We start from the raw sequence: 17,329 nt of genomic DNA, 5'->3' as shown, positions 1-17,329 counted from the left end.
CCCCCCTGCAGCCTGGCGCGCGCCGGCCGGGCCGCACCGCTGCGGGCTCCGCGCGCGCGGGCCATGTCCGCCTTCTGCCTGGGCTTGGCCGGCCGCGCTTCAGCACCCGCCGAGCCGGACAGCGCCTGCTGCATGGAGCTGCCCGCCGCGGCCGCGGACGCAGTCGGGAGTCCAGCCGCCGCCGCCGCCGCCCTCATTTCCTTCCCGGGGGGCCCCGGGGAGCTGGAACTGGCGTTAGAGGAGGAGCTGGCGCTGCTGGCGGCCGGGGAAAGGCCGTCCGACCCCGGGGAGCATTCTCAGGCCGAGGTCGGGCCTCCGGCCGAGGGGTCCGGGCTGCAGCCGCCACCCGCCCAGGATCCCGAGCTGCTGTCGGTAATCCGGCAAAAGGAGAAGGATCTGGTGTTGGCGGCCCGGCTGGGCAAGGCGTTGCTCGAGAGGAACCAGGACATGAGCCGGCAGTACGAGCAGATGCACAAGGAGCTGACAGACAAGCTGGAGGTGAGGACGTCCCTCGTGGGATGGGTGGGAAGCAGGGAGAGCCCGCCCGGCAGCTTCGGGAGCCACTCACCCACCCCACTCCTTCCTTGCTCTCGCTACCTCAACAGAAAATCACCTGAGGGGAGGGGTAGGCTAGAGGGTTTTCAGTTACCAGACCAGGGCAACATTGAATCCACCTGACTTCAGCAAACGGGTCCATGCACAGCCCCAGCCCCGCTGTGGGCCATTCTATATATGTACTGTACACTGCATCTAAAATAGAGCTTACAGTATGGCTAAGTTATACAGCGCTGAGGTGATGTCTGCACACAGAGAAATGAGGAAGTCGGGAAGCATTTAAAATATGCTCCAGGTTTTCAGAGTAGTTAATCTCTAATCAGGGTGTTAGTCTAAAGCCTTCCAGTTTTGGCGTTAAGGCCTCCAGATGCCCTTGTCTTAACTTCCCGGCAGCTCAGAGTTGTGGGAAACAAGTGCTCCTAAAGGAGCTTTATATAGCCTTCAAATACTCAGGGATTAGGAAATGTGGTTCCATTGCAGAAATCAGGCAAGGCTGGGCTCAGCATGTGACCGTTGGTAGTGGATTTAATTTGGACCTCTGCATTTCTGTGTATCTTGTATTTAAACAGTATTCTGTGTTCCAGGCCTCATGCATGCAAAATTCCATGGCGAAATGCAACCTCCCAGAACCGTATTACTTTAACTGTTATAAATACCTCTTAAAGTGTCTGTAAGATTTCTGCCAATTCTCTGGACCAAAGTCTTTCTCAGAGCTATGCCTGTTCTTTCCCATTACTGGAAAAGGGCCTTGAAAGTGGTATGGAATGCCAGCCTTTCTAAATTAAAGAGAGTTCTTTTTAAAAGGGGGTGGGGGGGGCATCTCTGGCCGTGGAATTTTTGTCTGCCTGTGCCTTTACTATTGTTTCCCAGTTCGGTGGCAACCAGTTCTTTTTATTCTTAGTTACAAGAGAATAGTACAGTCCTGAATAAGGTCTGAAATTGACCCTAGTCTGATATCTTTGCTACTGGTTGAACAGTCAGAATGTAGATTCAGAAACTTTTCGGTAATAAGATTTAAGTGTGTTTGTGGTCTAGCGACATATCAAAAGTAAATCAGGGGGAAAAAAGGAAACCAGTGAGTGCCCTGTAGTTCAGTTGGCCTGTTAACTAGGTCTGCCAGTCGATGAACCCCTGAGATATCTCTCTGAAAAGTGGTATTGTGAAACCTATAAGTAGACTGCCAAAAAGCAATCCAATGAACTGAATTGTTTAATTTTCACTTGAAGTAGAGGCCTAGAAATAAAAGGGTGTTTTTTTTGAAAATGGGTTTTGGTTACATGACTCTATATAAGAATACTACTGTAGAGATTTATACTTGTGATTTGAAATTCCTTCAGTGAGGGACTTGATTGAAGAGACTGCTAATTTGAAAGGAACATCATATCAGTCAGTTTGATTACTGATAGATTTCAGAGTAATCCTGAGTGCGCAATTACACACATCCTGGTTCCATGTGGAGCCTTTGTACATTTCTTCAACGAAAGAAAAAGATTTTAAAATTGTGTAATAAGAAAGATTCTGTTGTAAAAGAATAAACGACCTTTAACTTTTTGCTATTGACCAGACAGTAATAAATCATTTAAACCTCTTAAACTAGTTTATAAAATCTTTATTCCTCAACAGGTTACCATATGAACACTAGTGTTAAAGATTTATTCTAATTTCTGGAGGCTGTGGTTGCACCACATTGTGAATGTACTTAACACTACTCAACTGTACACTTACAAATGGTTATAATGGTAAAGTTTATGTTATGTATACTTTTTAAAAAAATTTTTTTTAAGATTTTATTTATTTATTTGACAGATCACAAGTAGGCAGAGAGGCAGGCAGAGAGAGGGGGGGGAAGCAGGCTCCCTGCTGAGCAGAGAGCCCGATGCAGGGCTCAGTCCCAAGACCCTGGGATCACGACCTGAGCGGAAGGCAGAGGCTTTAACCCACTGAGCCACCCAGGCACCCCTAAAATGTTTATTTTTAAAAGCTAAATATTAATCATTACTGAGGATGAGTATTGGAGGGTTCAGTTATACTATTTCTTCAAGGTATGTTTGAAGATTATCATTAAGAATTTTTAGTTTTTTCAAGAAGTACATTTAAAAATATTTCATGAAGATATAGTCATTAGGTCCTTGTTTTAATTAGGTCCTTCTTTTCTTGTTAATTGACTGAAACCTAATAGAGAACGATTTCATTTGATACTTGCAAGTGAATTTTCCTCACAGTATATTTTTTAAGCAGCCTAGATTTTAGAATGTCTGTTTAGACAAAATACTGTCTAAAGTTTAATACCACCACTCTGCTGTATTTTCAATTACATATTTAAGAGTAGAGGACTTGCCCTTTAAAAAGCATCTGTAATTTTCTAGAAATTGTCAGTGGAGTCAAACACATTTTCTCACAGGTTGGTTTGAAAGATTAACACATGAGTGGACTCTGAGACAATGTTGGCTTGACTGTTAAATAATGAGATTGGTCTTGTTTTATTCCCCTCTGTTCCCTTACTACTTCAAAATTAGCACCTTTCTAACTTCAGGACCAACAAGCCATTGTCAAGACTTTTTTCCTACCTATTCATTAGTTAATATTGAATACCTTCCCAATTCTGTGTGCCAAACCTAAGACTTTGTTTTGTCATTTAAAACATAAAGTCTTGATTTTATACTGCTCTCTCATTTAAAGGCACAGTATTTGAAGTCTTTAATGTTTTAAAGGATAACAATATTTTTTAGCTGTATATCTCAGGTTAAAATGAAGATTAATTTGAAAGACTGGAAGATTTGGTCATCTTTTTCCCACCCTTTAATTGACTATACTGTATTTTATTCATTCACTGAATTGTGTTTTCATATGCTTGGAGTTCTAAATTTTTTTTAAGATTTTATTTCATTTATTCTTGGGCTACCTTGGTGGCTCAGTCAGTTAAGTGTCTGCCTTCCGCTCAGGTCATAATCCCAGGGTCCTGGGATCAAGACCCACATCAGGCTCCTTGCTCCACAGTGATCCTGCTTCTCTCTCTGCCTGCTGTTCCCTTCTCTCTCTGACAAATAAATATATAAAATCTTAAAAAAATATATTTATTTTAAGGAGAGAGAGCAGGGTCAGGGGGGTGTGCAGAGGGAGCAAGAATGCTGAAGCAGACTCCCTGCTGAGCCGGAGCCAAATGTGGGGTTTGATCTAGGACCCTGAGATGGTGACCTGAGCCGAAATCAGGAGTCAGCGGCTTAACTGACTGAGCCACCCAGGCGCCCCTTAAGGTTTTATTTTTTAGGTAATCTTTATGCTCACTCTGGGTCTCAAACTCACAACCCAAGACCAGGAGTCCCATACTTCACCAACTGAGCCAACCAGACACCCCTAAAGTTATTTTTTTAAGATTTATTTATGTATTTTTGGGATGCCTGCGTGGCTCAGTTGGTTGGACAACTGCCTTCGGCTCGGGTCATGATCCCAGAGTCCCAGGATCGAGTCCCGCATCAGGCTCCCAGCTCCATGGGGAGTCTGCTTCTCCCTCTGACCTTCTCCTCACTCATGCTCTCTCTCACTGTCTCTCTCTCAAATAAATGAATAAAATCTTTTTTAAAAAAAAAAGATTTATTTATGTATTTTAGAGAGAATGAGGAGTGAGGGGGCACAGGCAAGGAAGAGGAAGAGAGAATCCCAAGCAGACTCCTGGCTGAACCTGGAGCTCTATGCAGGACTCCCATCATCTCGGACCCTGAGATCAGACCCCAATCAAAACCAAGGCTCCCACACTTAACTGACTGCACCATCTAGGTGCCCCACTCCTAAAGTTATTTTTTAAACTGTATTTCTTCTGGAGGCACTTGGGTGGCTTAGTCTCTTAAGCAATGGACTCTTGATCTCATCTCAGGTCTTGATTTCTGGGTGGTGAGTTCAGGCCCTATGACTGGGCTCCATGCTGGGGGTAGAGCCTACTTTAAAAAAAAGTCTGCATCTACAGTGAGCCCTTTTGCTTTTTTTTTTTTTTTTAATTAAAAGATTTTATTTATTTAAGAGAGAGAGAGAAGTAGTGAGATAGAGCATAAGCAGGGAAGAGAGGGAGAATCAGGCTCCCTGCTGAGCAGGGAGCCCAATGTGGGGGCTCGATTCCAGGACCGCTGGGATCATAACCTGAGCTGAAAGCAGAGGCTTAACCAACTGAGCCACCCAGGCACCCCTGCCCTTTTGCTTTTAAATCTTATACCCACTAGGTCCTTAGTTTTTTCCCAAAATATGAACTAAGACAGTAACTTGCATTTATTTATATACTTTTTTCTTCAGAAATTAAATATTTAGTTTTCCAAAACCTTTTTAACATATAAGATTCCCTTTTTTCCTATTCTAGTTGAAAATGAATTTTCTCTTACTGCAAAGGTAGTCTTTTCCCTCAACTACATTTTCTTCTCCCTTCCTTAGGCCAATTTTCATGATTTTAGTACAGTGTTTTTAAAGGGCCAAACAAGTAAAGTGAAAATAATCACATAATGAGAGTCACTAATAGATTTGGAGAGGCAACCCAGAGGTCCTTCCTTGTATTCAGTGCTTGGTCCACTTAAAAATTAGTACTTTTTCATTGTATATCCTAGACGTAGGAGAATGGTGTTTTTTTTTTATTCTTTGCAGAAATCCCAATTTTTGTAACAACCAATTTTTTTTTTAAAGATTTTATTTATTTGAGAGGCAGAGATCACAAGTAGGCAGAGAGAGAGAGGAGAAAGCAGACTCCCCGCAGAGCGGAGAGCCCGATGGGGGCCTCAATCCCAGGACCCTGGGATCATGACCTGAGCTGAAGGCAGAGGCTTTAACCCACTGAGCCACCCAGGCGCCCTGTAACAACCAATTTTAGATGGGCTAATGATATTAACTTTCATTTTTTCAGGGGTTTCAATAAATTTTTATTTTTTTAAGAATGGTTTCAGGTGGGACGCCTGGGTGGCTCAGTTGGTTGGGCAGCTGCCTTTGGCTCAGGTCATGATCCCAGCGTCCTGGGATCGAGTCCCACATCGGGCTCCTTGCTCGGCAGGGAGCCTGCTTCTCCCTCTGCTTCTGCCTGCCATTCTGTCTGCCTGTGCTCGCTCTCCCTCTCTCTCTCTGGCAAATAAATAAATAAAATCTTTAAAAAAAAAAAAAAAAAAAAAAAAAAAAAACAAAAAAAAAAAAAAAGAATGGTTTCAGGTTTACAGAAAACATAGAAAGGTAGTACAGTAAGTTTCCATACGCCACAAACCCAGTTTCCCCTGTTATTAACATATTATGGTAAACTTGCCATAATGAAAAAAATCAATACTGATATGTTGTTAACTAAACTCCTCAGTTTATTCAGATTTCCTTAGGCTTTACCTATTTTTTTTTTCTTTTCCAGGATCCCATCCTGAATACATTGCATATAGTTTTTCGTAGTCTCCTCTTCGCTGTAACACTTTCTTAGACTTTTCTTGTTTTCGATGACCTTGACAGTTTTGATGTTAACTTTCCTTCTTTTGTTTATTGAGGTATAGTTAACGCATAATGTAACATTATTAGTTTCAGGTATAGATATTAACTTTTAAAATAACACATAACAAAATAAATATAACGTATTAAATGAATAACAGAACAACCCCTTACCTCCGCATGTCCCAATATGCTGCCTAGAGTTTACTGGCTAATTTCACTTAGCTGAAAATACAATTCTAGGACACCTTTCTTTGAGTGAACAAAGGGCTAAATTCTGTATGTTCATTAATAGGAAAGTCTTGATTGATTTTTTTCAGTGTTCAGGGAAACCTGAATTAGGAAGTTTGTCACGTGACCAGGGAACTCTAAGGACAGAATAGCCTGATGAGCACCACCTGTCTCAAACCCTCCCCCAACTCCAAGTGGACTGGATTGTTTTAGTTGCTTGGTTGGGCTGTTCGCTAACAGCTGTTTGCTGAATATTTTTAAGTCTCTCTGTTCTTTTAGAACACAAGCCTAATTTATCTGGCCTCTCAGTAACACTGTGATTACTGAGTTCTTGCTGTTGCCTTCTGCTCGATCTTTTTCATTTTGGAAAAACTGAATAAAACCAAGTATCACAATTTTAGGATTGCAATTAGCATTTGTTTCTGCATTTCATCTTTCTGAAGTCTCTACGGTGACTAAAACATTTTCATTTTTGGAGTTTGGCAATGTTGAGGGAAGCATAGAGCAGAAAGTTCTCATGCTGATGAGAAGTCCCTCCCTTGTCCTTCTTTTCCCTGCATGCTCCAAACGGAAGCTGTATAAAATATAACTATAATGTGACTTTTTCAACAAATACAGTAGAATGATTATGTCCAAGTGAGTTATCTCCCAGAAGTGGTCAACCTGGGAGGCCATATATTGATTTCAGTAAAAATTGCCTTTGCTAATGTGATCAGAATTTTCATTTCAGATCACTGGTTTTATCTTTTTGGCATATTATTTTGACTGCTCTGTGATGGCATGTTTTCATCTTTTGGGGATAAATTCGACTTTAAGAAACATCAGGTCATTTAGAGCAAAAGAGGAGAATAAAATGACAGGACGAAATGGAGTGATCTCTTTTCTAGACACATATTAGATGTGAAGTAACAGACTGATTTTCATTTTCATGTTTAAGTATACACTGGCCTTAAGGCTTTCCAAAAGAAGCATTCCAAAAAATATTCAGAGTGAGAACTTGGATAGAATAAGAGCACACCTTCCCAAGTAGAAAAGATGACTGACTACTCTGAAGAAGATTCAGATGCTCATCTTAGCTTGTTGAAACAATCAGAATGCTTGATATCAACCTTCAGTGCATCAGAATTTCCTGTAGAGCCAATATAGATAGGCAGATAGATGCATGTCTAGGCTTCATCCCATTCTTGACAAATCATAGTCTTTGGGATTCAGGTCCAGGAGGGTATATTTACAACAATTATATCAGCTTTTCTGAGAGCCCCCCAAATTGAGGACCATTGCTTTAACTTCTTTTTAATATACTGTGGGATATAGACTTCGCTTTCTTGTACATAGTATGCTTTTTAAGTAGAGCATACTTGGCTCTGTAAAGAGACATCTGTATTTGTCTCACAGAAACAAAGAGATACTCTTCCTTCAAAAGAATCCTTTTTTATTGAGCTGCTACTTCAAGCCATCTGTATTTTTACTGCATACCATTTGTCACACACAACTTTCTACTTTTACCAGTCTCTCCCACTAGAATGAAAGCTCTGTAAACTCAAGGACCCTGTCTGTTTTACTTTTCACTGTATCCCCAGCACAGTGGCTGACCCATAGTAGGTAGTTAAGAATGAATGGATGGATCAGAAATAAATATGCAGGGCTAATGGGCCATGATTTAAAGCAGATCTGAAGCTGAACTTGCTTGATATCAAAATATAATACCTTATATCACAACAAATATTTACTGAATTGTGATTTAGAGCAGTAATGGAGTCCAATGACTTAAACACAAATCCCAGCTCTGCCTTTTACTGGTACTGACCTTGAGCTTGTTACTTGACTTCTTATCTTCTGTTACCTCATTTGTAAGAAAAGGTGGTTAATCTGAAGGATCTCTGGAGTTCTTTCCATCTCTGAAAATTCCTTGATTCTAAGTGCCTGGTATTATGCCAAGCATAATAGATGATTCTAAAAGAAGCCTTAAGGACTCTCTTAAGTTGTTTAAATGTATAGTTCACCAGTTAATTGGATGACTTGTTCAATTTCAACTGAACTCCTAAATCCACAATCCATTCTCAAGAATGAGAATAAACTTAGTAATATTAAGCATTTTAAAGAGGAATGGCATTCTCTTTGTGAAGCCAGCGCCGTCCCTACTTTGCAAGAAAGGAATGTTTTTGTAGCTGTGAAATAGGCAACTTTTCCCATGTGGCAGGGTGTTTTGTTGTGCTGACTGGCTGGGAAAAAGAAAAGTTAGGAAAGTGTGAGAAGAGAAAAAAGCAAAAGGCTGTGAATTTTGGACAGTTTTTAAATCCTCTTCACTTCTCACCCAGCACTTAGAACAAGAGAAACACGAACTGAGAAGACGATTTGAGAACCGAGAAGGGGAATGGGAAGGGCGTGTGTCAGAGCTGGAGAGTGACGTGAAACAGCTTCAGGATGAGCTGGAGAGGCAGCAGGTTCATCTGCGGGAAGCAGATCGAGAAAAAACACGGGCCGTCCAGGAATTATCAGATCAGAACCAGAGGTTATTGGATCAACTCAGCAGGGTAAGTCACAAGTTAAGAATTTGTGGTGCAGAAATACTGAAAGTTGAAACCAGTGTGATGTCAGTCATACACAGGGTAAGAGGAGTTCTGATTTTTGTTGCCTTTTTGGCTGATAGCAACAAGCTAAATATTTTTCACCTATAGAACTTAAGCTGTGTGCACTGGGAGTCAGGAGCCAAAATCCCTTACCTGCCATTAGTCAGCTATAAGACTTTGACAAACACTTAACTTGGGAGTTTTTTCGTTTTTAAAATGGAAGAATTGTGCCTAATGATATCTGACATTCCAGAAAGCTCTAAAAGTCTATGATTCCTTACCTAGAGAAAGTCTGTCATGGGTAAAATTATGTTAATGCATTTAGTTCAAATATTAAATGGTACTATCCTTAAACTGAAAAGCTTGGGGAAAATTACTAGAGCTAAAGGTTTTCATTGATGTTACATTTGTGAACATATGTTTCTTCATATTATTTAAATGTGAAAGGAGGTATATGCATATCTATGTTTAAAACTTGTTTTTATTTAATATTAAGTAAAAATTCTTTACTTGTATCTTTATAGGGTGGTGTCATGGAAGTATTAATTAAGTAACCAAGGTCAAGACTATGAAATTATTGCGAGGAAGAAGTTTGAGGGCTGAATAGGTAGAAATCTAATTTAAATAGAGAACATACCTTTTTAACAAATGTAGGAATGTTGTTAATGCCCTAGTCGTTAAATCCACCTACTTTTGAAAATTAAGAGCTGGATTTATAATGTACTTCAGTCCTTCTTATTTGTTGAAAATAAAACTATTAACTCTTCAGTTATCAGAAGAAAAATGAACTTCTAGTCTGATTTTATCCCATAGGTCTGCTTAGTTCTTTGGAAAAGGCTTAGCTAGAGCAGCACATGGTAAATACTTGGCATTTCCATTAATTCAGTGGGTAATACCCTGTGAAGTTATTTCATTAGTTTGTCATAGTTGCTTCTCATGGGTATCTTCATGCCTCACTGGGAAGCGTGAGGTAAATGCTACCACTAGTGAAAGGAAGAAGAGGTAAAGGAGAGAATGGAGGTGGGGAAGAGGGGGAGGGAGACAGGTAAGGAAGAAGGAAGGGAAAAAAGAGATGCCTAATAACTTGGAAAGTAGCTAGTTGCAGGAAATAGGAGCTTGTGCAAAAGGTGAGAATCCGGATGATAAGTAGAGCTAAAGATCTTGCCTGTGGGCTTCCCATCTAGGGGATTACATCATCATTTGATTGGCTGCGAGGGAAGAGTTGGACAGTTCCTCAAGAAGTCATTTCAAGGGACGCCTGGGTGGCTCAGTTGGTTAAGCGGCTGCCTTCGCCTCAGGTCATGATCCCAGCGTCCTGGGATTGAGTCCCACATCGGGCTCCTTGCTCAGCGGGGGGCCTGCTTCTCTCTCTGCCTCTGCCTGCCACTCTGTCTGCCTGTGCTCGCTCTCCTTCTCTCTCTCTGACTAATAAATAAATGAAATCTTAAAAAAAAAAAAAAAAGTCATTTCAAGGCCAGTTCAGTAGCAACATTTCTGACTCCGTTCTAAAACCTTTTGCAACCACTGGGAAGGGATTTTGTAAGATTTTTTAGGTTTTGAGTCTTCATTCATTATTCATGAAAGATGAAACTAACTGGATACACCTAGCCAGATTTATTTATTTGTTCAACAGCATTGACTTAATACTTATTCTGAGCAGGTGTTTCTTATGGATACCTATGCAAGAAATACAGCAAACCACAACAATTAAAGGGAAAATTATTTCTTGGGAGTAAGTTCATGTTACAAAATAATGTCAGCAGAAACAAACTCAACTCTGCTCTCTGATCTGGGGAAAGATAGGTAGCCAAGAGAGATGAAGGGAGAAAGCTGATATTAACATGACATGGTGAAAGAGCAGAGAACTTGGAATTTACATGCATGTTGAATCTTAACTCTGCTTCTCATTGACTTGCTTGTGCCTCACTTTCCTTACTTATAGAATGAGAGTAAAAATCTGTACCTCATACAAATATTGTTGAGATGAAAGTAAGATAATGTGTTTATATTATGCTGCACTCTATGAAGGTAAGGATTTCAATGTTGATGGTTGTTTCAATAAAGCAGTACCTTTATAGTTGAGGTTCCTTTGCCTAATTTTTCTGTAGGAAATCCTGACAAGCTGTTCCCAAAAGGGTATAGGGGGATATAATTTCCATTAGATCTAGATTCTTGTTATCCTTTCTGGCCTTGAATATAGGCCCTTGGTGAGTTTTGTGGCTTTTTCCCTTTCTCTTTTTAAGCAGGACAAGCCCCTGGGGTTTACATCAGCAGCCAGTTTAGATTGTATTTTAGCATTTTATTAACTGGGCACTCAGAAACTAGAGGAGTTGAGTATTTTGAAGTGAATTAAGATTCTCCTTGGACAAGATAACCAGGAGAGATGTAGTAGAAGGCCAGGCTTTGTTACGATGTATATAACATGTCTTTATAAACATGAAACGTATAATATCTAAGGTGTAATACAATATTTCTGTGATGCTTCTGTCCAAGGTTTTTTTTTTTTAAGTTTATTTATTTTTTTAGTAATCATATGCAATACAGGGCTCAAACTCATGACCCCGAGATCAAGAGCTACATGCTCTTTAGACTGAGCCTGCCAAGCACCCTCAAAGTATTTTTAAGTATATTTCTTTTGCCACCATGGCCTCCAAGTTTTTTTTTTTTTTTAAACAGCTCTATTGAGATAGAACGCACATACCATAACATTTACTTTTTAAAGGTATAAAATTCACTTGATTTTAGTGTATTTAGAGTTGTGCAACCATCACCACTATTTAATTATAGAACATTTCACCCCCCGCCGAAGAATAAAATCCTATACCCATTAGTAGTCACTCTCTATTCCTCCTAATCCCCTACCCCATGCCCTGACCCCTGATAACCACTCTGTTTCTATGGATTTGCCTGTTCTGGACATTTCATATAAATGAAATCATACATATGAGCTTCTTTGTGACTGGCTTCTTTCCATTAGCATGATGTTTCAAGGTTTATCTGCATTGTAGCATATATCAATATCTTATTTTTATGACTGAAGAATATTCCATTCTATGAATATAACACATTTTGCTTATTCATTAGTTGATGGACATTTGGGTTGTTTCCACTTTTTGACTATTATGAATAAGGTTACCATAAACATTCATGTACAAGTTTTTATGTGACCAGGGTTGTTTTTTTTTTTAATATTTAATTTATTTATTTGACACAGAGAGAGGGAGAATAGGCGGGGAGAGGGGGGCAGCAGAGGGAGAGCAAGAAGTAGGCTCCCCACAGTGCAGGGAGCCCCATGTAGGTAGGGCTCGATCCCAGATCCCTGGGATCATGCCTTGAGCCAAAGGCTGACACACAGCTGACTGAACCACCCAGGCGCCCAGACCAAACTTCTTTTTAGCTCTAAAATAAGATGCTGTGTGTGTGTGTGTGTGTGTGTGTGTGTGTGTGTGTATTCATTATTATGGATAGATATATAGATATAGATATATACTCCCATGAGCTTCTGGATTCTTATCATGAAGGAAGAGATAGGTATTTGAATTTTATAGCTGGGAAAACTCGAGGGACAGAAAGACACATGGCTTGTTTAAGGCTTTTCTGATTTAAGACTTACAGTCCCTCTGCCTCATTTTCACATTTCTGAGGCCGCAGTTAAGGTCACAGGTTTTAGAGCCAGACAGCCCTGGGCCAAACACCAACTCTGCTGTTTACTAGCTAGGTGAACATGGGCAAGTTTTTTCCACCTTTTTTAAGCTTAGTTTCCTCCTTTGTAAAATAGAAACAAACAATTACTACTATTGCCTGATAGTGTTAGGAAGATTAAATGAGATAATATATGTAAAACTCTGACCACAGTGCCTGGCATATTGTAAGTGCTCAGTAAATGGTAGCCATGATTTATAATTATCATGTCTTCTTCACGTAGAAGGGAATTCTGCATCTAGTCAAACACTGGAATTCTAACTTGATGGCAGAAGAATCTGGAGTGTTCCCATTTTAGTTCCTGAAAATGTTTTGTCTTGCAGTTAAATCTCTACTCAGAACTATTTGAGTAAAAATAATCCTTCCGGGAGTTGAGTCAGATTCATTCTAAGGCATCTCATATCCCCTGGACACTGCTTCATATACTCTGGGGATACCATTATTCCAGTTTATTTGTTCATTTGGACAAAACGCCCTCTAAATTCTCTTCTAGCTTCTAAGATTCTGTGAGTCTCATTTTTGTGGAACTCAGGCTGACATATTTGGAGAAAGTGTAGTTCACTTTCTGAGTTAGAAAGTAATACCATGATGGCATTGACAGGGTTTAAAGGGGGCATGTTAGACACCCAACATCCTACCTCAAAAGAAGAAAGAATACAGTGGGCCTTGCTTTCAGGAAGTGAAGAAGAGAGACATGGGCCATGCTTGTCGCCTAAGAAGAATATTTTCATGTAAACCTTAGAGGGGAGGTTTTTTGAGAATCCAATACCTAATACAGTACTTTTCACTAGCATTGCAGCAGAATCCTCCAGTGCCCCCAGATGATTTTCTTCCCAATAGCAGCAGCAAAGATAACAGAGTGTTCTGATCAGTGTTAAAGTGTTCTAAAGTGATCATTCACTAATTTGACCTGTTACAGTTTATACCACAGTTCAGGCACTGTGGAAACTTCTTAGAGCTTGCATGTAGGACAACAAGTCAAAATAGTGATTTGAACAATGTAGAAATAGTCTGATTCATAATAATAATGATATCAGTAATAAGCTTCTTTAGCCTTTTCAGCCTTCTGAAGCAGTTGACATAAGATATTTTCAAAATGGATCTCAGTAGTATTAGAAACTTCAGTAAGAGATAAGTCATTTCCACAGGTTGTACTAATAAAACTGCTCACGTGTCCTTGTTAAACACTAAGTTTAGACTTGAGCACTTGTTGACCAAAGCATAGGAAAAATGATTGATTTCGTCTTAAAAAAAAAAAAAAAGAGGGGGAGGATTTAAAATTGCTTAGGGGCTACTGAAGTTTTCCTTCCCAGAAATACAGAGTTTTAGAATTTGTAGGAAGTGGCTAGGAAATTTTCTTACACTTTTCCTCTGCAGTCTTACTCATGAAATATCGTCTGTACCTTTTCTCCCCCCTCCTTCCCTCACCCATAAACCTACCAACAGAAGAACCATATGCTTAATCGTAATCCCATTTTCTCTACAAGGGGTCAGGGCTTCAGACTGCTGGACTGAATATACCCCGTCTTAGTGACTGTTTATTATGTGCTGGGTTATAATTTTTGAATAATTATATAGATTTTTGCATTTTCCATTTAAAAAACCATGACAGGCTGCGTGGGTGGCTCAGTCGGTTGAGCATCTGCCTTTGGGTCAGGTCAAGATCCCAGGGTAATGGGATTGAGCCCCATGTTGGGGCTCCCTGCTCCACGGAGAGTCTGCTTCTCCCTCTTCTTCCGCCCCTCCCCCTGCTTGTGCTTGCGCATGCTCTCTCTCTGATAAATAAAATCTTTTAAAAAAGATAAAAAACCATGACATACTTGAAGCACACAGAAAACTGCAGAGAATAATACAAATCCACCTTTGTAAAATGTTAACATTTTTGTCATATTCAGATTTTTTAAAGAGATAAAATGTAACTGATAACATTTGATGATCCCGTGTCTTCTCCATTTTTCCATTTACTTTTCTTCCTATTCATATGTTTATATCATACACACGCACACATGTGTGTGCATGCTTATAAACATGTATCCATTATGTATACTATATCCATTAACAATGTGTAATAATTTTTCCACATTTCAAGCATTTAATAAATGCCAGCACCGTATTCATATCATTCTATACCTCATTCTTTTGGTTCAAGGTTGTGTTTTAGGGATTGACCTATATTAATAAACACAGTTCCAGCATTTATTTCAGTCATTTATTATTTGATTGTGCAACTACAGTACAATATAGTTTTCATTCTTTTGTTGATAAACGTTTAAGTTTTTCCCAATTTTTAATTATTTCACGCTTTCCTATAGTATGTAGGAATATGTATAAGTATATGACTATTCTTGTACCTTTCCTTCTTCACATATATTTGAGTTACTCTGGTAAATCTAGGAGTGGAATTGTTTGGTCCAAGAGTAGAGACCTCTCTAGCTTCATGAGATATTGCCAAATGACTCTCCAAAATTGTTTAAATTTACATTCTTACCTAGCAGTGTGTGTGAGCGCCAGTGTATGTGGAAGTCCACATCTTCACCAACACTTGCTTACTGTCCAGTTTTAAAAATCAGTCACTTGTATGTGAAATGGAATTTTACTGTTGCGGGGTTTTTTAAATCTTTATTGTTTGAATTTTTATTTCATGAATTGCTAGTGAGGTTGGGCATCTTTGTGCTTATGTTTATTGTGAATCACCTGTTGGTATCCTTCACCTATTTTCTTATTGGTGTGTAAGTGTGTTTTTACAGGTGCTTGATACTGTTATATTTTCACTTTGTTTATGGAATCTTTTACTAAACAGAAGTGTGTCCTATAGTGAAGTCAAATTTATTAATCATTTTCTTTATGATTTCTTCTTTTGTGTTCTGCTTTATTTTCTGTTTTCCAAGTCATCAAGATATTTTCTCATGTTAATTCCAAAAACTTCAGGCTTTTTACATTTGGATCTTTATCTAGAGCTTAACTTTGTAGTGTGATATGACATAGAAATACAGGTATGTTTTCTATATGGGTTACTGTCGCAACACTGTTTATTTCCCCATGGATTTCTAATGCTATATGGATTTTTTTAATAAAAAAAAAAAAATCCCAACATCTATTCTTGACTGAAGAGCCAAGATAACTTAAAAATTTTAGAAAGTTGTAGAAAGCTGTATTTGTTTGCTGGGCTGCTATAACAAAGTACCACAGACTGGGTGGCTTAAACAAAGGAAATGTATTGTCCCACATGCTCTCTCTCTGATAAATAAAATCTTTTAAAAAAGATAAAAATTGAGAAGAATGACTACAGAATGGGCAGAGTTTTGTGTAGTTTTTTAAAGGTTTTATTTATTTATTTGACAGCACAATCAAGGGGAGCTGCAGAGGGAGAAGGAGAAGCATGCTCTCCCCTGAGCAGGGAGCCTGACATGGGACTCGATCCCAGGACCCAGGGATCATGCCTTGAGCTTAAGGCAGATGCTTACCCAACGAGCCATGCAGGCACCCTTAGAGCATTTGTGTATTGACTTAAAGCCTGCAAGTTTTTTCGTATTTGTGCTGTGGTTTCGCCAGTGGTCTTTATGTTTGTCAGTTTCTGAGTGACTGGCCCTGTGGTCTTCTGACCTTGCTGATGGAGATGGAAATCAGCATTTTAGCTTTTACCAAAAAACTTTGTTGTCTCCTGGGAGGATTAGCCATTATTTGGGTTTGGGTATCATTATGGCTCCCCTTCTCCCTTGCTGGGTTCATACACTCTGGACAAAAAAAAAACCTCACTGCCTCCAACTATTTTGTCATCTTATCTATTCTTAGAACCCAAGATGGTCTGTAGTGTGGGGGAGTCAGAGGTTTCCCTTAGAAAGCTGATAGTGAGTGCTTTTGAACAGTCTCATGAGGATGTATAGTTAGTTCTCTGTGTGCCCTGGGTACTAAACTCTTGAGAATTCACCTTAAAAGTCATTATTTTGTGGGCTGGATGGCTTAGTCGGTTATGCATCTGACTCTTGATTTCCCCTCAGTTGATGATCTCAGAGTCATGAGACCGAACCCTACGTTGGGCTCTGCACTCAGCAGAGTCTGCTTGAGATTCTCTCTCTCCTTCTCCCGTGTCTCTCCCCTCTGCTCTCCTGTGCTCTCCTCTCTCTCTCTTAAAAAAAAAAAAGAAAAGTCATTATTTTCCCCCTTCTTGTTTCAGTATCATGCTATATTTTAGCTTTTATTTTCACAGGCCCTTCCCTATTAGTCCTTTTACCTGCAGCTTTGTAAGTTTCTCTAACAGATCTCTCTCTCCTTCCTCACAACCAGAGCTGTGGTCATGTGCCTAGTCACTATGATTTCAGGTATTACTAGTTGTGCCAAAGGGAGAAGCTATATTGGGGGCAGTATACAAAAAGAGCTGTTCCAAAAGGTGTATGAAACCAAAAAAGATTATTATTACAGAATCACAGATAGGGAAGGGGATAAAAATAATTTAACAAGAAGTTAGGCCTAGTGTAAGGCCGGGAGAAATCAAAGCCTGCATTTTAAACTGGAAGGGCTTAGGCCAAGAGATATCTGGCGTGATAATCTGAAGATTGGTGGCCAGGATGTTAAAATGAGGAAAAAAGATTTACTTGTAGTTCAGGTGAAACCAGGCAGTTTGAAATCTATGTCTATTAAAATTTTGAACCCAGTGAGGTATTCTTTCCTGAATCGTGGTTTCTTTAGCTAGGATAAGCGTGGCTTCTTCTTTTTTTTTTTTTTAAGATTTTTGTTTGTTTATTTGATTATTAGAGAGAGAGATCACAAGTAGGCAGAGAGATGGGCGGAGAGAGAGGGGAAGCAGGCTCCCTGCCAAGCAGAGAGCCCGATGCGGGGCT

General features: G+C 39.7%; 1 protein-coding gene across 2 annotated transcripts in view; it reads left to right on the top strand.

Moving 5' to 3' along the window:
* The first annotated feature begins 6 nt into the window (after positions 1 to 6).
* Positions 7 to 17,329, top strand: part of BICDL1 (BICD family like cargo adaptor 1) — a 98,818-nt gene continuing 81,495 nt past the window's right edge. For both annotated transcript variants that reach the window (XM_032876167.1, XM_032876166.1), the window contains exons 1-2: positions 7 to 498; positions 8,538 to 8,753. In XM_032876167.1, the coding sequence (XP_032732058.1) occupies positions 64 to 498; positions 8,538 to 8,753 (651 nt within the window). In that variant the 5' untranslated portion in view covers positions 7 to 63. The remainder of the gene's footprint in view (positions 499 to 8,537; positions 8,754 to 17,329) is intronic.

The sequence above is a fragment of the Lontra canadensis genome, unplaced genomic scaffold (genome assembly GCF_010015895.1).
Source record: "Lontra canadensis isolate GAN:19392208 unplaced genomic scaffold, GSC_riverotter_1.0 scaffold58, whole genome shotgun sequence".
NCBI lineage: Eukaryota > Metazoa > Chordata > Mammalia > Carnivora > Mustelidae > Lontra > Lontra canadensis.
Note: the sequence above shows the minus strand (reverse complement) of the source record. Positions and strands in the feature narration are given on the sequence as shown.